The sequence below is a fragment of the Podarcis pityusensis genome, assembly GCF_964106645.2.
Source record: "Podarcis pityusensis genome assembly, chromosome: 7".
Taxonomy (NCBI): Eukaryota; Metazoa; Chordata; class Lepidosauria; order Squamata; family Lacertidae; genus Podarcis; species Podarcis pityusensis.
In genome coordinates, this window is record NC_138031.1 from 15720957 (window position 1) to 15740940 (window position 19984).

General features: G+C 45.1%; 1 protein-coding gene across 4 annotated transcripts in view; it reads right to left on the reverse strand.

Annotated features, from left to right (window-relative positions):
* Window positions 1-19984, reverse strand: part of COL14A1 (collagen type XIV alpha 1 chain) — a 131034-nt gene that overhangs the window by 69823 nt on the left and 41227 nt on the right. For all 4 annotated transcript variants that reach the window (XM_081012464.1, XM_081012465.1, XM_081012467.1 and 1 more), the window contains 8 exons: window positions 19363-19518; window positions 18861-18980; window positions 16283-16447; window positions 15918-16079; window positions 15674-15825; window positions 12313-12442; window positions 4379-4524; window positions 1305-1434 (listed from right to left, as the gene is read on the reverse strand). In XM_081012464.1, the coding sequence (XP_080868590.1) occupies window positions 1305-1434; window positions 4379-4524; window positions 12313-12442; window positions 15674-15825; window positions 15918-16079; window positions 16283-16447; window positions 18861-18980; window positions 19363-19518 (1161 nt within the window). The remainder of the gene's footprint in view (window positions 1-1304; window positions 1435-4378; window positions 4525-12312; window positions 12443-15673; window positions 15826-15917; window positions 16080-16282; window positions 16448-18860; window positions 18981-19362; window positions 19519-19984) is intronic.

Sequence of the window (19984 nt, forward strand, 5' to 3'; positions counted from 1 at the left end):
GTCATGCTGGCCACATGACCCGGAAGCTGTACGCCGGCTCCCTCGGCCAATAAAGCGAGATGAGCGCCATAACCCCAGAGTCGGCCACGACTGGACCTAATGGTCAGGAGTCCCTATACCTTTAATGACAAGGACCTAAGGAGTTTCACATAAACCTCCCCCATGAATTGAAAAAGTACATGATGGGGATCGGGGGCCTGAGTGGTCTAGCCAGGACTAACCCTACCATTAGGCAAATTGAAACGACTGCCTCAGGCAGCGGATGCTGAGAGGAAGAAGCAATCACTTTAAAGGCCCCTGACCTTTCCTTTGTGATGGAAGACAGAGAAATGTATGGTACCCAGCTTGCCTAGCCACTCCAGACTGCCATGTTTGTTTCAGGTGCAGTGATGTAAGAAGAACTACTAGTCCAATTGGCTTCTTTATATGGAATGGGGAGGGGAGAACGGCTGCCAATCAGTCCAGAGAATACTGAGTTAGATGGACCAATGATGTGACTCAGCATAAGGCAGGTCTCTGTGTTCCAGCACAGGGGGGCAAAGAAAATATTTTCATGGAGGGTAAAATTAATATAATAGTAATAATATTTTATTTATTTATACCCCGCCCTTCCCGGTTCAGGAAACCGGGCTCAGGGTGGCTAACAACAAATTTAAAATTGATGCAACAAAAAACAGCATAAAATACAGTATAAAACGTGAATAACAATAAATTCAGAATTCAAAAATCAATTTAGGGGGGAAATCCATCCAATAAACATTAGATGATCACCAGGACTAGCTGGCTAAATTAGTCCTATTTGGGCCAGCGAGGAGACCAGGGGAGAATTAGCTGTGGGATCCCAGAGCGGGTAATCTTCATAAAAAGGGGAGGGGGAGGGAAGGAAGGGGAATAAAAGATCAGGCTAAGTTCAAATTGAAAGCCAGGTGGAATAGTTCTGTCTTACAGGCCCTGCGGAAGGAAGTTAAATCCTGCAGGGCCATGGTCTCATGGGACAGAGCATTTCACCAGGTCGGAGGCATCACTGAGAAGGCCTTGGCCCTGGTGGAGGATAAATTAGCAGGACAATGCTCTTCAATATCTTAAAACCAAATACAAACAAAAAGAAGAAGCAATGCATTGTGGTTACTTTGTTCTACTCCATCATAACCAGATATTTTGGTGGTTCTGGGGGATATTCATAGATGGTGCCCACCTGCCTTCCCTAAACGATGCTGTGGGAATGAATATTCTATGCCAGAAATTCATTTTCAAACACGCAAACCTCTCCTAGAGTTTTGCTCCTGGAGCATTGAATCACCTACATGTTGTTTCTTGTCCTGTAAGCGGGTCACTGGCTTCCTCTCCAAACATGGCGTAAACTGTGACCGTGTATTCTGTGTTGGGCAGAAGACCCTCCAGTTCGATGTCTGTCAAGCTTTCTCCAATTTTCATCTGTGGATGAAACAAAGGGACGGTTCATCATATATAAACCAAGGAAGCAGCATAAAAAGGGGAGAGGGAAGGCCTTATTTATTTAGTCAATTCTGGGTGCTTGAAAGTCTCCTCTGCCAAGCCAAGTAAGGAAGGCATGGAATCACAGATCCAGAACTCTTGGGTGAAAAATGACAACTGGGTGGAGGTGTGTCATGGGGAAAATGTTGAACACCCCTTTGTCTGCCACTTCCCCTCATAAATCATTGCCTCTTGATATAGTTTTGCAGAGGAGAAGCAGCAACGGATGTTTGAATATATGAAATTGAGGAAGAACACACAAGGCCAGCCTTGCGATGCATGAGAGTGAAGAAATCTGCCTCAGGGACCAGTACCAAGATGGAGAAAGAGACAGGGGAAGGTGGGAACCGGTGTCTTAATGGTACAAGAAGACTTTTGAAAGTGTTGGCTTTATCCAGAGGTGGGAGTACCATTTGGGATCTGGTCTTGAGTCAGAACCAGGTACATGTTGTATTGCCCATAGAGACACAGTACAATGGTTCATTTTAAGGACTAGAAATAACCACCCAGTATACAGGGGACGCTGTGGGTTAAACAACAGAGCCTAGGACTTGCCAATCAGAAGGTCAGCGGTTTGAATCCCTGCGACGGGGTGAGCTCCCGTTGCTCGGTCCCAGCTCCTGCCAACCTAGCAGTTCAAAAGCACGTCAAAGTGCAAGTAGATAAATAGGTACCGCTATTTATCCAGCGGGAAGGTAAACGGCGTTTCCGTGCGCTGCTCTGGTTTGCCAGAAGTGGCTTAGTCATGCTGGCCACATGACCTGGAAGCTGTACGCCAGCTCCCTTGGCCAATAAAGCGAGATGAGCGCCGCGACCCCAGAGTCGGTCACAACTAGACCAAATGGTCAGGGGTCCCTTTACCTTTACCTTTATACAGGTGAGAGGGGGAGGAGAAGGAGAAGGAGACCTCTGCACAAAAGGCCTCAAGGTTCCTCTTGCGAGATTACGGTTGTTACTCCAACAATAAAAGAAAACACACCTCAAAATGGCAGCTGGAATCAGATGGTTGTGGAGATGGCAGCTATGATTAGTGCATTTAAGAATTATTTCCATAGGGCGAGGTTTAGTTACTGCTAATGCAGTTTGCAATTTGAAGTGAGTCTTTCTGTCCCCTTGAGCTTCTTCACTGGGTGTAGTAATAATAATAATAATAATAAAGACTGACTTATTTGTTGAAAATCTGTCTATAGGGTGAGGTTCTCGAGCTTGCTGATTTCAGCAAGTTTTCATTGAAGGGGGTACATGCCCATAGCTACAGATCATGCAAAGAACAAAGCACAAGTCTATGCGAGCTCTCTACACCCTTACCAGAGCCTTGCATGCCTTTGCATGTTGTTAAATCTCCTTCTCTGAATGGGAATAAAGGCAATTTCAAGCACACAAACTGAGCAATGGGGCAGAGATGGTGCCCCTTCACACTGTCTAAAGGGGCAAGTTTTGTTCACCAGGTCAAGAAAATGTATACTGGTTCTGACTCTGGAGGGAAGGATCTGTAGAGTTCAGTTCTCGCAGTTTCTCATTCTGCTGATCTTAAATTCAACTCTTTACATTTTGCAGCTATTTGTGATTTTCTCACCCTTTAAAAAAGTCCTAATGAAAATTCATCAGCATTTCAATGAAGTTTTATCCTAATAAATACATTTTATATGTCATCTTAGCTAATGTGAAACATTTCTGCAAACAATTTCCCCTAATTTGATGCATTTCGGTATGCTGTTCTCAATAAATTCTTTATTTTTATGTACACTTTCCACTAATATATTGTTATTGTTGTTTAGTCATTTAGTCGTGTCCGACTCTTTGTGACCCCATGGACTAGAGAACGCCAGGCACTCCTGGCTAATATATACATACGCCACTAATATATACATTATTTTAAAATGCTTTGTTCAGTTGGAAAACTGCATCGCAAAATTCAGATGTGTGGAAATTTCAAGGGATAGCTGTGCTTCGATTTACATGTAGTTTCAGAAAGTGCAATTTTTTTGGGGGAGGTGGCTTTAAATGTGTAATGAATCAATACTCTCCTCTGTCTCTAATTCTGACTAAATCTTAGAAATTACCAAGGGCCAAACAACATGTTTCATGCGTAGAATGCAGCTACATCGTTGGTTTTTCTTTAATTGATTGATTACAGTTATGGTGGGGGGGTCTCAGTGCTAATTGTGAGCACAGCAAGATGGGAAGGGAGGAGTTTTACCTCTCTCCTCTGCAGCCACAATCCAGAAAAAAAAAAATCTTCACACACCCATCCACACAGCAACAAGGCTCAGGCACGGGCAACATCCTGCTTTTAAAGTAAAGGTAAAGGGACCCCTGACCAGGTCCAGTTGTGGCCGACTCTTGGGTTGTGGTGCTTATCTCGCTTTATTGGCTGAGGGAGCCAGCGTACAGCTTCCGGGTCATGTGGCCAGCATGACTAAGCAGCACACGGAAACGCCGTTTACCTTCCTGCCAGAGCGGTACCTACTTGTCTACTTGCACTGGGGTGCTTTCGAACTGCTAGGTTGGCAGGAGCAGGGACTGAGAAACGGGAGCTCACCCCGTCGCAGGTATTTGAACCGCTGAACTTCCGATCGGCAAGCCCTAGGCTCTGTGGATTAGACCACAGCACCATCCGCGTTCCTGCTTTTAGAAGAACATATAAGTCCTAATAAAGTGTCCTGTGAAGGCAGTGGAACTTTTCAAGAAAATAAGCACACGCTTTGATGAGAAGATTCATCATGTCCTTCAAATCATAGAGTTGGAAGGGCTCGCAATGGTCATTTAATCCAACCCCCTGCAATGCAGGAATCTTTTGCCCAACATGGAGCTCGAACCCACGACCTTATTCCACGAATATTCATATTCCACGAACATCTCTTCTGGTTGATGCCAAGCTCACCTCCTTTTCATCTGCAGCCAGCCCATCCGTTAGAGGAGCGTACAGAATCATATAGCCGGTTGCACCAGCTACTCTGTTCCATTTCACCCTCATGCTGCTGTGAGACACGTCATACAGCTCCAGACCTGAGGCCATTGGCAAGGCGACTGTAGGGGGTGGGAAACAATATGCAGTTACTTAGAGGAGAGCAGCTGAAATAAAAATCATTCTCTAACAGTAAATTCAAGGCTTCCTTTGTCAGGAATGAACAACCAACCTTATTTGAATGGTGCTGACCGGGACGACCTGCAGCAAATTATCAGTGCAAGGACTTTAAGATGAATGAGGCACAAAATAGCTTATTTCTTTTTGTGCTGCTATATGCATGGGAGGTACTGCCTGAAAATATCATTGCACTTCTAATTCTTCTTCATTTTGGATCATAGAATCATAGAGACCACAAGGGCCATCGAGTCCAACCCCCTGCCAAGCAGGAAACACCATCAGAGCACTCCTGACATATGGTTGTCAAGCCTCTGCTTAAAGACCTCCAAAGAAGGAGACTCCACCACACTCCTTGGCAGCAAATTCCACTGTCGAACAGCTCTTACTGTCAGGAAGTTCTTCCTAATGTTTAGGTGGAATCTTCTTTCTTGATCATGTTTCTTGTTTTTCCGTTAGATTCCTCATTTATCTTACTGGGATGAATATGGTGATAGAGCCATGTTGCAAAAGGTTTAGGTTTAGTAGATATTAGGATTTCATTAGAACTTGGATGTTATAACCGGGATATGTTATAAGACAGTCTCAATGTGTAGAAGAAAGGGGGTTATGAGAGGGATTTGTGGGGGTTTAATTAGTGTGCAAAGCCTGTGTGCCAGACTTTGAGAATGCAGTCAGGATCAGGCATAGGCAAACTCCGGCCCTCCAGATGTTTGAGACTACAATTCCCATCATCCCTGACCACCGGTCCTGTTAGCTAGGGATCATGGGAATTGTAGTCCCAAGCATCTGGAGGGCTGGAGTTTGCCTATGCCTGATCAAGATCCATGCGTAAGTAGGAAAGTGTGGACCTACTTCTGAGCATAAGCAGTTAGCATGTGAAGAGTTAATTAACCTGGGTAAAGTCTTAAGACTTTGATCCCAGTCAATCAACAAGTGTTGATGAAGTCAGGTTTGTTAGCTAATGCTTGAGGGAATTAGCCATTAGTACTTCAAAGCATCAAAAGAACTGACCGTTAGAATGCACACAAATAAAGGAGGCTCAGTTTTTAGGGACAGCAGAATTAGGAGATGATGATGATGATGATGATGATGATATATTTATACCCCAGCCACTTTGGGCGGCTCCCAACAGAATATTACAACCATGATAAAACATCAAACATTTAAAACTTCCCTACATTTCGCCAAATATGTTACCATATTGTGATAGGAGTCAGAATACAGATATAGCCTTGGATGAATTTTAAACACAGGCAATTCTGTATTTAGGCTTTTTGCACTCTGTATATACATATGATACAAGCAGCGGACATGGTCTTGGGAACATCACATTAGCATAAGTATTATTTATTATTATTATTATTATTATTATTATTACCCCGCCCATCTGGCTGGGTTTCCCCAACCACTCTGGGCGGCTCCCAACAGAACATTAAAAGCACGATAAAACATCAAACATTAAAAACTTCCCTAAACAAGACTGCCTTCAGATGTCTTCTAAAAGTCAGATAGTTGTTTATTTCCTTGACATCTGATGGGGGGGCGTTCCACAGGGAGGGTGCCACTACCGAGAAGGCCCTCTGCCTGGTTCCCTGCAACTTCACTTCATGCAGGGAGGGAACCACCAGAAGGCCCTCGGAGCTGAACCTCAGCGTCCGGGCAGAACGATGGGGGTGGAGACACTCCTTCAGGTATACTGCCTTGGTCTCAAGTGCTGTGGGGAACAAGCCCCTCTTGAGAGGACCGTGCTGTAATATCTGGACTCCCTCCATCTAAACTCAGGTGTAAATATGTGAATAAATCATATTTCTTAAAGCTACAACAGTCTTGATTCTCCAAAGCAGCACAGACCCTGGGTGAGCACCTGGAACCTTCCCCCCCCCCCCCGAAATCTTGCTACCACTTGGTAAAGTGTTGGCATGGCACCCAACTTCTGTAACAATATATTCCAATTCTTTGTTTCCATAGTCCAACTGAAGCATCACACCTATCTGCATGCTGAGAAACTGGCTGCCCCAGGTATGGTACAAGGATTTTCAAACGTTAGCTGCAAAAAACAACAACCCATCACTGCCACATTCCAAAGGGTACTAAGGCATCTTCCAAAACAGGAACATGTAAATTGTAGTCCTCCGGATGTTGTTAGACTACAACTCCCATCATCCCCGATCCCCAGCCATATTGGCTGGGGTTGATGGGTGTTGGAGTCCAAAAGCATTCATAGAGCCACACACCTGTTCGAGGATCAGGTTCCATTCACACAGCATTGGCTGAGCTTGTTGAATCCCTTCACCCTGAACTTACGCGGATTGTGCCCTCTGGGGCTCCCAAGTCTTCCCCATAGGTGCAACACAAGAACTGCAAACAAAATAATCCTAAAATAGCTCAGTCGTAGAATATGACACTCTTAATTTCAGGGCTGTGGGATGTCTGCATTGCAGGTGGTGGAACTAGACGATCCTTTCCAATTCAGCGATTTTTAAAAATGTCATATGTAGTAACGTATTAATTTTTATGCCCACGTTCCTCTAATACAGTGGTGCCTCTGGATGTGAACAGGATCTGTTCCGGAGCCCCGTTCGCATCCTGAAGAGAACGCAACCCGCGTCTGCGCATCTGTGCGTGCGCAGGTCGCAATTCGCCGCTTCTGCGCATGTGCATGACATCATTTTGAGCGTCTGCGCATGCGCAAGCGGCGTTCCATTACTTCCGGGTCACAGCGGAGTGCAACCAACCTGAAGCAACTTTAACCCGAGGTATGACTGTATGTGCATTTTTGGTAAACATCGGTTGATTGGTTGGTTGGCGAACTACATCACAAAATTCAGATAAGTGCAAATTTTGAAGGATGGATGCTTCATATTGCTTTGGAAAGTATATTCTCGTATATATTCTCATTTAAATGCAAACTAAATCCAATTTCACACACATAACCCATCCCAAGGTCATACTTTCTTCAGGTGCTCTGGAGGGTCTCCCATGATGTTATTGTTGACCACTTCTCTCTACACAAGGGCAGGGAACCTATGGCTCTCCAGATGTTCTTGGGCTCCCAAGTCTCAATAGCCTCAGCCAGCACAACCAATGGTCAGAACTGATGAGATTCAGAGTCCAGCAATATCTAGAGGGTCACAGTTTTTCCATCCCTGGTCTGACCACCCCACCACCAACCCCAAGTATGCACTTATCTTTAACATTTTCCATGTCTCAAACGCTTATGGCATGAATTAATTTATCTCTACGGCTGGCTGTGCTGTTCAGTCGAGATTTCATTTCCTGCAACCTATGCACAAATGTGTGGCTTTTCATATTTGCCGTTCATTTTAATCTGTCACCATCTTCCAACGAGGTCAAAAATGTAAACTATATTTCCCCCCGCAAACTCCCAAAGGCAGCATTAATATAGATATTTGAAATGGAGTGATTAATTATTTGCACATTTCAAGAGTATTGCTTTATGACACTCAAGCAAAGATTTGTTAAAACGGCGCTTGGAGACATTCAGCCTTGGGCAGTTGTGTGATCAGTTCTGAAAAATGTATAGGGATGGGCTTAGTCAGAACTTGAAAAGTGACTTTGAAAGTGCGCCAGGTGCTATGGGATGTGATGTTACTGCGTCAGTATGCAGCAATATTACCACGGAGTTACTCATTAACCAAATCCTGACCGGGATGGATCACATCCTAGCCTACACATAACTTAATTCTTATGCAGTGCAATCCAATGCATGTCAGCTCAGGAGTAAGTCCCACTGGGAACAATGGCGCTCATTCCCAAAGAAGCATACATAGCATTGATGCCCTAGTTCAATAATTCCCAGTGTTGGTGCACAGAAGTGTGCTGGGACCTGCCAGCATGACAACCCAAACAATCCACCTACACAGATGTTGCCCCCAGTGTCTCTGTATGATTCACTGCCCCTCCCCCGGTGGGAGGCATTTCTGTTGTGTCACTGCTTTGGGTGTGATTGGATTGAGAGATGCAACAGAGCAAGGTATAGCTAAAAAAGGTAAAAGACCCCTGGATGGTTAAGTCTAATTGAATTCAACTATGGGGTGCATAGTATGTATCCATTCTTAAGGAAATCAGTCCCAAATGCTCACTGGAAGGACAGATAGTGAAGCTGAGGCTCCAATACTTTGGCCACCTCAGGAGAAGAGAAGACTCCCTGGAAAAGACCCTGATGTTGGGAAAGATGGAGGGCACAAGGAGAAGGGGACAGCAGAGGACGAGATGGTTGGACAGTGTTCTCGAAGCTACAAACATGAGGCTGACCAAACTGCGGGAGGCAGTGGAAGACAGGAGGGCCTGGCGTGCTCTGGTCCATGGGGTCATGAAGAGTCAGACACAACTAAAACAACAACAAATGGGGTATGGCGCTCATGTCTGCTTTCAGGCCAAGTGAACTGGAGTTTGTCCGCAGACAGCATTCTGGGTCATGTGGCCAGCATGACTAAACTGCTTCTAGCACAATGGGACACAGTGACGGAAGCCAGAGCGCACAGAAATGCCATTTACCTTCCCGCCACATCAGTACCTATTTATCTACTCACACTGGTGTGCTTTCAAACTAGGTTGGCAGGAGCTGGGACAGAGCAACGGGAGCACACCCCCATCGCAAGGATTTGAACCGCAGACTTACGATTGGCAATCCCAAGAGGCTCGGTGGTTTAGACCACAGCGCCACTGCGTCCCTGTGAGGGCAGGGTATAAGGTCAGAGGTAGACCACCTGCTTTTCAGACTCAGTCCTGAAATGTCATTGAATGGCATTTCCCATTAAAGGTTTGGCTAGCAGATGATGGGTCCCAGAGCTTCTGCCAGTCGCAGGAGACACGGGCCTTCATTTGTAGGCAGATTCTTTTAAGGTTTGCACCGAGGAAGCAGCAAGATGCAGGAAATCTCTTGCATCCAGCTGCCCCCATAAAGCAGCGGTATTCATCAAAACTGCTTTTTCCAAAAAAAGAAAAGAATAGGAAGAAATATAAAACTGGGTCCGTAGGTAAGAGCATGTCAAGACACAAACCTCTTAAAAGCATCTGCGGCATCCCTAAAGATATGGTGCTTAAGCATAAATAAAAGACTCTTTTGCATGCTGCTTGGAATGCAGAGCACACACAGACTTCTAGAAAGACCATGCTAGGCACAAGCACCACATAATTACTCCTTCCTGGGTGATAGCTGAGGACTGGCACCAAGTATGGAAGCAGACCTTCCATTCCCTTACTAACACAACCTAGAATCAATCAGCAGAGAGGAGTTGGAGTGCAAGCTCTTATCAGAAGGCCTGCTGGTTTGCGTCTGGAGGATTAATCTCGCTAGTCAGCAACAAGCAACAAGATAAAAGCTGACCCCCAAGGACAGGTGTGCTTTTCTTGAGTGAAAGCACACTGAGGCTGTGATCCAGTGCATATTTACTTAGGAGTAAGTCCTAAGAAAAGGGACGCGGGTGGTGCTGTGGGTTAAACCACAGAGCCTAGAACTTGCTGATCAGAAGGTTGGCGGTTTGAATCCCCGCGACGGGGTGAGCTCCCATTGCTTGTTCCCTGTTCCTGCCAACCTAGCAGTTTGAAAGCACAGCAAAGTGCAAGTAGATAAATAGGTACCACTCCGGCGGGAAGGTAAACGGCGTTTCAGTGTGCTGCTCTGGTTCGCCAGAAGCGGCTTAGTCATGCTGGCCACATGACCCGGAAGCTGTACGCCAGCTCCCTCAGCCAATAAAGCGAGATGAGCGCTGCAACCCCAGAGTCGGCCACAACTGGACCTAATGGTCAGGGGTCCCTTTACCTTTACCTTTAAGTCCTACTGAATTTTATGGGACTTGGCATGGGCCTCGGCTGGTCAAGTGAGGCTTCAGGGTTGATTCTGGCCACTTGTTCTTAGTGCAGAAACCAGAGTGTAGGAACTCGCACTGGCGGAGGAAGAGGAGTGCGGGGGGAGCGCACCGCCCCTGGCAGCACAATCCTGGCTGGGTGCCATCGCAGGTGTCCCCCCTCCCACGCTGGGCGCCGTGCCCCCAGGACATGCGCCAGCCCCGCCCCGTCCTGCTCTCTACCCCCCAGTGCTGGAGCATGAAGCTCCGCCACTGGGAACTCGTAATGCAAATGTGGGTTATGGCTAATGTGGATTTAACATTCTCATCGCAAGCCAACTGGACCAAGAAACACTTTAAACCTCATGCATGGTGCAAAGTCAAACTGAGGCCGGAGCTACAATACTTGGGGTTCTTTTGACAGCAAGGTAAGCCTGTGGTTAATTTTACAAGCACTTTTTGCAAGGGGTGGCAGACTTCACCTGAAAACAAAGAAGTTACTATGTCAGAGAAAACAGTTCATATGCTAACAATTTTCCCGATGCAGAAGCTTTTAGGTTATTCCCAGAGGGGTCTATCTCATGCAGGTACCACTCTATTTGAAAGTAAGGTGGTCAGATCCCAATGAATGGGCTTTACTGCCTCATTAAGAAAGTAAAGCATTTGCTCTGACATGACAGGGTTGCCTCTGATTCTCCCCCGATAACTTTTCTTGAGAGAGTACCCATCGCCTGTTCAGAATTCACATTTTAAAAGCAGCATTATGTAGCTTGACCATAGGAGAGGGGCACCTTCACAGGTAAACTTATCTGGAGGAGAATGACAGGAGGAAGGAAACAGCAGCAGCCCAAAAGACATGAAAAGAAGCAAACTTTCAAATCTGATGCAATATCAGACACAGGTTTCAACCTATGCGGGCTTTCCATTGGCCACTGGGAGAACAGGATATTGCACTAGATGAGACACTGGCCTGATCCAGCAGGTTCTTCTCATGCTCTTAAACCTGGAGTTACCAAATGTACTAGAAGCATTGCAGAAACCCTGTTCAGGTGTTCTAAATCCTTCATGCAGTGAATGAGAGAGAGAAAGAGAACCAAGGTGTGGCGTTTGCCTCCTAGGATGGGTCATAAGGAAAGGGTTAAAATAGGTGTGATGTGATTAGCCAGTGAGAATACAAGGGGGGGGATAAAAGTTAGAGTGGGAGGTTTTAAAAGTCAGTTGAGGTTTGGGAGTTGAAGAAGGAAGAGGTGTGGGTTGGTAGAGTTGTATTGTGAGAGAGTGAGAGGAATTGTTAGGTGGAGTCAGATAGATAGTTGGAATAATCAGTTTGGAGTTGTTAGGAACTAAGAATAAGAAACTGACCAGAGAAAACTTAACTGAAACCATAAGCTTGTTCCTGCATTTAAAAATAAACTTGATTATTTGTTTATGTTAACTGACTGGACTCCGTGTGTCCCTGTGAGATACGGGGTGGTGGCAGCGGAAAAAGCAATCGCAGTGGTGGCACAGGGTCAATAGACCATCAAATGTCCGGGGGCCCTGTGTGTGATCGCCACACAAGCTACCAGCTTCATCAACCAAATACATTCCTGATTCAAATACATTCCTATCACCCTCCACCAGCTGGAGGGAGAACTTTTGAAGTGGGGAGCCTGTTTTTAAACCCATGGAAGCTCTACATGGATTCCATAACCTGGATTTTCCAAGCAGAGAAGGCTTTCCACTGCAGATGTTTGCCTCTAACTTGTGGAGGGTAGTCAGGAAGGCTATGGGGGGGAGGCAGGCAGAGCTAGCAAATTGTCACTGTTCTGTCTCATCACATCAAAGGTTTCGAATGCCTGATTAGGGCCGAAAGAATCCAGCTTCAGCACAGCTCAGAAACAGATATGCACCGACTCTTTGTTCTGTTCCATTACTTACGCGTAGTTTCAGTACCCCGGAGGCCCTCGCTGGCAGAAGTAATGTATATGGCAAAAACAGCGATCTGGTATTCGGTTATAGACATCAGGTTTTTCAGCACTGCCGTTGAATCGCTGCCATGCACAACCACCTGTAGGACGAGACAGACCGAATCAAATCAAGTTCTTTTAAAAAATTCATACCAAATCAGGTTTTCTCCTTTGCTTGGAAATGAGCCTTAACACAAGTCCAGGAGAAAGAGAAGTGACTGGTGAAAGATAGAGAATACCAGTTGATTAGCAGTCACTAAATATTTCCACCTTTCCCCCCAAAAGAGTCCTCTACTCATGCCCTGCCCAAAATAGAGGCACCCCATAACCCACAAGTGTCCCAGAAAAAAACGGGGCATCCTGTTTTCTCGTGCAAGAGCACGGCAGCCATTTTAGGTGCCAAAGTCTTGTGACGTTAACATATGAGAGTGCTGCGGACTTCCGGGGTGGTGCCATCGGTAATGGCGGACTCCCTCTGATCCGGAGGGACTGGCTCCACGGAAAACGGGTCTGTTCCGCTACGGCGAAGTGGGGACCCTTCAAAAAATCACAGGCGGAGGAAGCCTGTGACCATGGGACTCGGCAGGCACCTTTTGCGCCCCCCCAATCCGTAAAGGAACCCAACTACAGGCTCCGGAGCGAAGAGGGGCTAGTGGCGCGGTGCTGAGAGTCAACTGCTTCTTCCGTCAAGCGAAGCCGCACAGCCGTTGCCGGAGAGCGCTACCTTTTTCCTGGGACAATTTGGTTACAAAAACAACTACCCGTGAGCAGATCAAATTTGGACAATTGGACTTTAAACAACGATCTGTGAGTAGAAGGAAAAATTGGATTAGGAAATTCTTCTTAATTTGGCACTGAAGCGGGAAGGTCTAAACAGGAAGTCAGCCTTCCGTTTCTTGTAGATAGATTAAAGCAAAGACATGGCAAACTAGAGTTCAGAAAATCATTTGTAAAGGATCAACTTTCATCATCTAAAACTACTGAACCCCCTTCGGACGTAGGAGAAGAGGGGGGATTTTTTCTGGATGGTTTAAACCAGGAGAGAGTGTAAAGGAGAGAGTGTAAAGAAAAGCAATTTTCCACCGTCTTGAACCTGGGAGCAGGGTGTCAGGACAGACGTTTTTGGGAAGTTCATTGACTATAGACAAATGTTTCTGACAGATAGTTAAAAGAAGAGAAACATAGTGATTCCATTGTTCTCTTTCGCATTTTAAAGGAACAAATACTGACAAAATATCTGAAAAAGGAAACTTTGTTGTTAGATCTGCTGTTAAAAAAGAAAAGAAAAGAGATTGATACAAATAGAAGTTCTTCCCCTAGAGGGAGCTTGTGAAACTGTTATTAAACTTGAACTGGGGAGCTTCGCAGCTGCAAACAGATTAAGATCGTGGGAACAGACTTCTGACCTTGCATAACAATGTATTCAGAGGCTCTGGTGCGTGCTTTCTGTAAGACAAGTGCTTTATTGGAACAGTTACATGAGAAGATGGATTTGATGACTGTTGCAATTAGAAATTTTGGACAGGTAGTGGGTATCTATATAGAACCCACCCAGGAATCAACTCAGGAGTGTGCTCTGACAGATCAGATGAGGGAGGAGATTGTTGTTGGACCTCGGGCGGCAGAGATGGAGGGAGCTGTGGCCCAGCAGGAACATGAGTTGTTGGATTTGACAAATGAACTTGGAAAAAGCCAGATTTGGAGAGATAGAGTTTTGTTGGGCTTGGAGATGGGGGGCTGAATAGACCCCCCTATGCAGGGATGTCTTGACTTTTCAAGTCTGGCAATGGGCCGTGAGGAGTTTGGGGTTGTGGGGGTCCTCAACTCTGGAGGGACTTTGAAACATGCTTTTAAATACCACATGGAGTTCAGTGTGGATTATGGAAAAGGGGCTGATCTGTCGAGAAGGGACAAAAATACTGTCAAGTTGGAGTTTCCACGAGTGAAAGGACCAGGAGACAAAGTAAAGTACAGGTATAAATATGAAGAAGATCTGCGGAAGGGACATGGAAGAGACTTAAGGGCCTCGGACATAAGATTACCAGGTTAATGAACTAGATGGATGGGAAAGAAAGGACTGACAAAACCCGGGACCAGGAGGAAGAGACGTTGGATGAAGATTGGAAGAAAGTTTTAAAAATTTTTTATTTAGGATAGTTTTGTAAAATTAATGAGTATTAGAAAAATGTTGGAACGAAACTATTTGGCTTTAGCAGAAATGTTAAAAAGAACTATGCAAGAATATGTTATGGTTATGAGAAAATGGTATAAATAAGATTTAAGTTTTAAGTTCTAGGGTCTTTTATAGTAAGATAAGGTTAAAATGGATTAAGGTAATTTAATGACAGAATATTATGAAAAATGGGAAGGATTTGCTGTTATAATTAATAACTGGAATACAAAAAAGGGAGGCGTGAGGAGGTCGATGAAATAAGGCAATAACAGTTAAAGATTTGGGAATATTGGATCTGTTTTTAAATGTTTGTGGTTTACTTTTGTTTTTTGGATTTTGATGTGTGTGTGTGTTTTTTTTTTTTGATTTGTATTGTTTGACTGCTGTTTGCTTTTCCCTTGGGTTTTTTTCTTCTTTGTCTCTTTGTTTTTTCTGTAACTTTAAAATGCTTAATAAATATCATTTAAAAAAAAAAACATATGAGAGTGCTGGAGGTGAAATAGTTAAACAGGTTACCCAATCAGAACCCAGGGGGGTGGAGTCAGAGGGACTATAAAACCAGCTCTGGGAGGGGCAAAAGGGGAAGTTCGTTGGGAGGTTGGTTGGAGTGGGAGTGAATTGGGATAGAGTCTGTAGGTAGGTTGAGTTAGTGTAGCGAAATAAGCTGAGTCAGGAACAGTTAGGAGCTAGGAAGACAAGTAAATATCTGAGAGGTGGTTTAGTGAGTGAGAGCAGGTAGCGGAAGTTATAGGTCTGGATAGGCACCCTATGACTGTAATTGATCAATACCGTTTATGAAACCACACGCTTGTTAAACTGCTAGTATTGTCCCAGGTAGGGCCTGGGTGGTGGCAGCGAAAAATAAAGTGGTGGCACAGGGATCAATAGATGGTGAAACGTGATCGCCACAAGTCTCACCCCTAAAAAGCCATGAAGTCTAACAGATTGATTAGGCCAAAAGCAGATAAAATGGGCCTGCTTGTAGGCTTCCTGAAGACACCTTGAGTGGCCACAGGATGTTTGATTACATAGAAGTCTTGGCCAACTCCATCAAAGCTATTCTTAGGATTTTCTAAGGTGGCGAATTCCATCTCTCTCCCCCTCTCTCTATTGAACACATTCAGATGATTAAGTGCATGAGCATTCATTGCACCATTACCTCCTCTGGCTGTCCTCCTCTTGTGGGGTAGTAGACAACTCTGTATTTCTCCACTTTGCCTGGCGCATGAGTCCAGCTCACACGGAACCCTCTGGCTGTGACCTCGGATGTGACCAAATCTGTAGGAGCCCCCAGAGTGGCTACCAAAGTTCCTAAGTTTTAGGCAATTAAAAACAATCATTTTAACCACATGAAATGGAATACCGTCTACTTGTTGGGCTCTGTCGTAAGTTTCCTCATTTACCTTTGATTTCCTTTTCCTGTTCTTCAACTCTCGAGCACACGGTCTTGGTAAGACCTTCCACAATGGAGTTCATGAAGCTGAAGTCGGCAACGTTGTAGACGTGAGTGCTGTCTGGTTCAGAGGCAATTTCCTTCAGTTCGTTTTCGTCGGCATTCTTTACACCTAGCATTGGAAGAAACGCCACAAGTTGCAAGCCTCAGTTCAGCCTCAATTCACATTCGCACTTGGGATTCCCAGCCATCACCCCAAATTCCCATATCTGGTTGGCCACTGTGAGAGAAGAATGCTGAACTAGATGGGTCTTTAGCCTGTTCCAATGAGAGAAAACACTTTCCAAAGCTAATCAATAAGACAAGAATACACACCAATAGCAAACAATTCAATGCCAGCATCTTTCAGGTTCTTGGCAGGCGGGATGACATCATCTTGGGATTTCCCATCAGTGATCAATATCCCGATTTTGGGGACCCCGGGTCTTGCACCTGCTTCAGGCTTAAAGTTGTTTTCCAAAATAAAAGTTAAGGCAAGGCCTGTGTGAAAAGGAAGAGAGAGGAAAGCCTTACCCAAATTGACCATACATATAGTTAAAAGCTTCTGGCTGGTTGTTGCATGGATTGATAGCAAATAGCCCAGAATAGCTGGCTCATGTGTGGGATCATCAGTGGGAGCTAATGTTTAATAGATAGCTAGGATTGTCACTGTGTTTAAATGAGATACTGGAAAAGATGGTACCCTCCCTCTAAGGCAGAGGTGGGAAGATGTTATAGGACTTCAGTTCCTATCAGCCACAGCCAATTATTGGATTGTTGAAAGAAAAAACATCAAATACTTCCAATGCAAAGGCCCAAGTACAACTTCCTGCTCAGCCAGAATGACCAGCAACTACCTCTCAGTGTAACTTACCTCACAGTTATAAAGATAAGGAGTGTGTGGTGGGTTATGCTTGGAGGCATCTGTACAATGTTGTGTGGATGCCTGATTAACGTCTTCCAAAGCATCTTTCTCATTCACCCCCCCCCCCACAGCATAAAAAACAGTTCACACAATGGCATAGTAAAAGGTAAAGGGACCCCTGACTGTTAGGTCCAGTCATGGCCGACTCTGGGGTTGCGGCACTCATCTCGCTTTATTGGCTGAGGGAGCCGGCGGGCAGCTTCCGGGTCGTGTGGCCAGCATGACTAAGCCGCTTCTGGCGAACCAGAGCAGCACATGGAAATGCCGTTTACCTTCCCACCGGAGGGGTACCTATTTATCTACTTGCACTTTGATGTGCTTTCGAACTGCTAGGTTGGCAGGAGCAAGGACCGAGCAACGGGAGCTCACTCAGTCGCGGGGATTCGAACCGCCGACCTTCTGATCGGCAAGTCCTAGGCTCTGTGGTTTAACCCACAGCGCCACCCGCGTCCATATATAACACAATTAAAACAAACTGAATTGTATTAAAACAATTTCAGATCCAATACAGAGACCGATTAGCATGCAAAGCACATGCTCCACTACTAACTCCTCAGCAACCTTCCCAAAGACAACCGGGATGTTGAAGAGTGAAAAATTTAATTAAATCAAGGATTTGGGAACGGGATAATTAGAGGAATATGTATCCAAATGCTGCACACTGGGGGAAGGGGGAGCCTGTGGTATGTTATGTCAGCGGGAGTGTGAAGCTGGGATTCCGCATGACTAATTGAAGGTCTGAGACTCTTAAGCCTGGTATTGTGAATAATCATTACTCATGGGAAAGACTGGATCTTGTTCAGGGCTGAATCATGGATTGCAGTTACTCAAGTGAAATCCTTTAAGCCTCCTCTTTCAGCTTTCTAAGATTCTAAAGCTAACAGGTATTACTCAGTATCCTTTTAGATGGGCTGCAGTCAGCCTGAGCCAAACCAAACCAATCTGGGATGCAACCTGGTGCTCCAAATCTCCTGCGGCATTAGTCTGGACATAATGCTAAAGTTTAGCAGCTAAACTGTGGTTTAGACAATGCAAGAATCTCAAGCTCAGTATTCTCATCTCTTCCTCTGGCACCTAGCAGAGTGCGGGAATGGAACCATCTAAGTTCCTTGTTTAAACTAACCACAGTTTGTAAGTTTTGAGCAGGGAACTGTGGTTTGTTTAAACCGCACGTGTGGGCGTGCAACATTTTCTCTCAAGGGTTGCATTCCCTTGAATGTAACCTATCAGGGGCTGCATGCTGGTGGTTTGTGAGAAAGAGCCCAAAGTGGGTGGTGCCAACCCTGTTCTCCTTTGCTTGCTCCCAGTTCAGTGGGCTGCAGGGGGTGTCAGAGGTTAGAACCGATCGTCTCATCGAAAGAGGACTGTTGAACTTTAGGCTGAGGGTCACAAGCTGCCCGTCCCTGGTTTAAGCCATCGTTTAAACTAACCACAGTGGTTTGGATGCAATGATGAACTGTGGTTAGTTTAAACAAGAAAGCAGATGCTTCCAACCCCCTCCTTTGAGGTGAACACGGGGCACTGTGTGGTATGCAAGCCTACAGGAAAGGGGCCTTTTAACCAACATGTTCTGTACAGCTCCCAACACAATGCTGCTGGCTGAAATAAATAGCACATCAATGCAGTAAATTAAGCAGGGAACAACATTTCGTAAGATGCACCCTTCAAAATTGAAATAATATAACTGATTTGCGTCAGCTTGAATAGTTGGGTTGTTGTTTTCCTTCCCTGCCTCCTTCAATGTAGTGTAGTCTTTATTATTATTATTATTTTAAACCTAATGACACCGTGTAGAATGATTTAGAGTTCGGCGCATGAATTCCTGCACATACTGCCGACAAAAAAAAACCACACCTCCTTTCACTGACCTTATAACCAAACTACAGCAATAACACAGACCCTCATGCAAAAGAATGAATAGGATAACAGATCAATAGGATAACTGGGGAGCTCTGCACATTATTGAAGTGCATAAAACCATACTTGTACCTGTCAAGGTGTTCCCACCCTTATAGGGTAGGTTGCGCACCGCATCCAAGACAGCCTCTTTTGTGCTATAGGCATTCAGATGCCACTCTATCCGTGGGTCGCCGCTGTATTGTGCAAGGCCTGGGGAAGAAAGGAATGCACATCATCCCATAAGAAGAATTTGGAAGAAGAGTTTGGATTTGATATCCCGCTTTATCACTACCCGAAGGAGTCTCAAAGCGGCTAACATTCTCCTTTCCCTTCCTCTCCCACAACAAACACTCTGTGAGGTGAGTGAGGCTGAGAGACTTCAGAGAAGTGTGACTAGCCCAAGGTCACCCAGCAGCCGCATGTGGAGGAGCGGGGAAGCGAACCCAGTTCACCAGATTATGAGTCCACCCTATTTTTGCTAATTACATGCAAATAACAAAAATACAGACAAACTGCAGATACAAAGAACTAGGAAACTCAAGTCACAAGGGGCTAGTTCCCCCCCCCCACAAACTACATTTTGAAATATTACCTATTCTTGTTTTTTCAGATCCCACGTTGAAGGCAGCAACCAAGTTCTCCAGGAAAAGACGCACAAGTCGGAAGTTGAATCTGCCAATACTCCAGGAACCATCCACCAAGATCACTATGTCTGCGATGGCTGGAGTTTTGCATTTAAATTGGTTTTCTGTCAATTACAAAACAGCAAGCGAAAGAGCTTACTCCATGAAAATTTCCCAACAGAAGGTTTTTCCCCTCCTCTTCCTCCTCCTTTTTTTTTTTAATATAAAAAATATATAATACTTCTGTAAACACATAACAGAGTTCTTGACTCCAAGGAAGGCTTGCAGAAATTCTCTGCCTTGTCAAGAACTTGTTGGGGAGAAAGCAACAACAATTCATTGTAAGGTCAGCAGCTGCATTTTCGCAGGAGCAGCCTTCTTGTTAGTCTAGGTTAATGGCCTTGTTATATTAATGGGCAAGTCTCCTGCAGGTGACAAAGGAATTGCTCTTCTGTTTGACCCAATGACCTTGAAACCCCAGTTTATAATACTGAGCCTCAAGTTAGCTGAGAATGCAAAGACTTTTAACAAATAAAGGTGAGTGGATGGATTTGAAAGGAACAGCAGACGAGAGGGACACCTGCCAGGTGC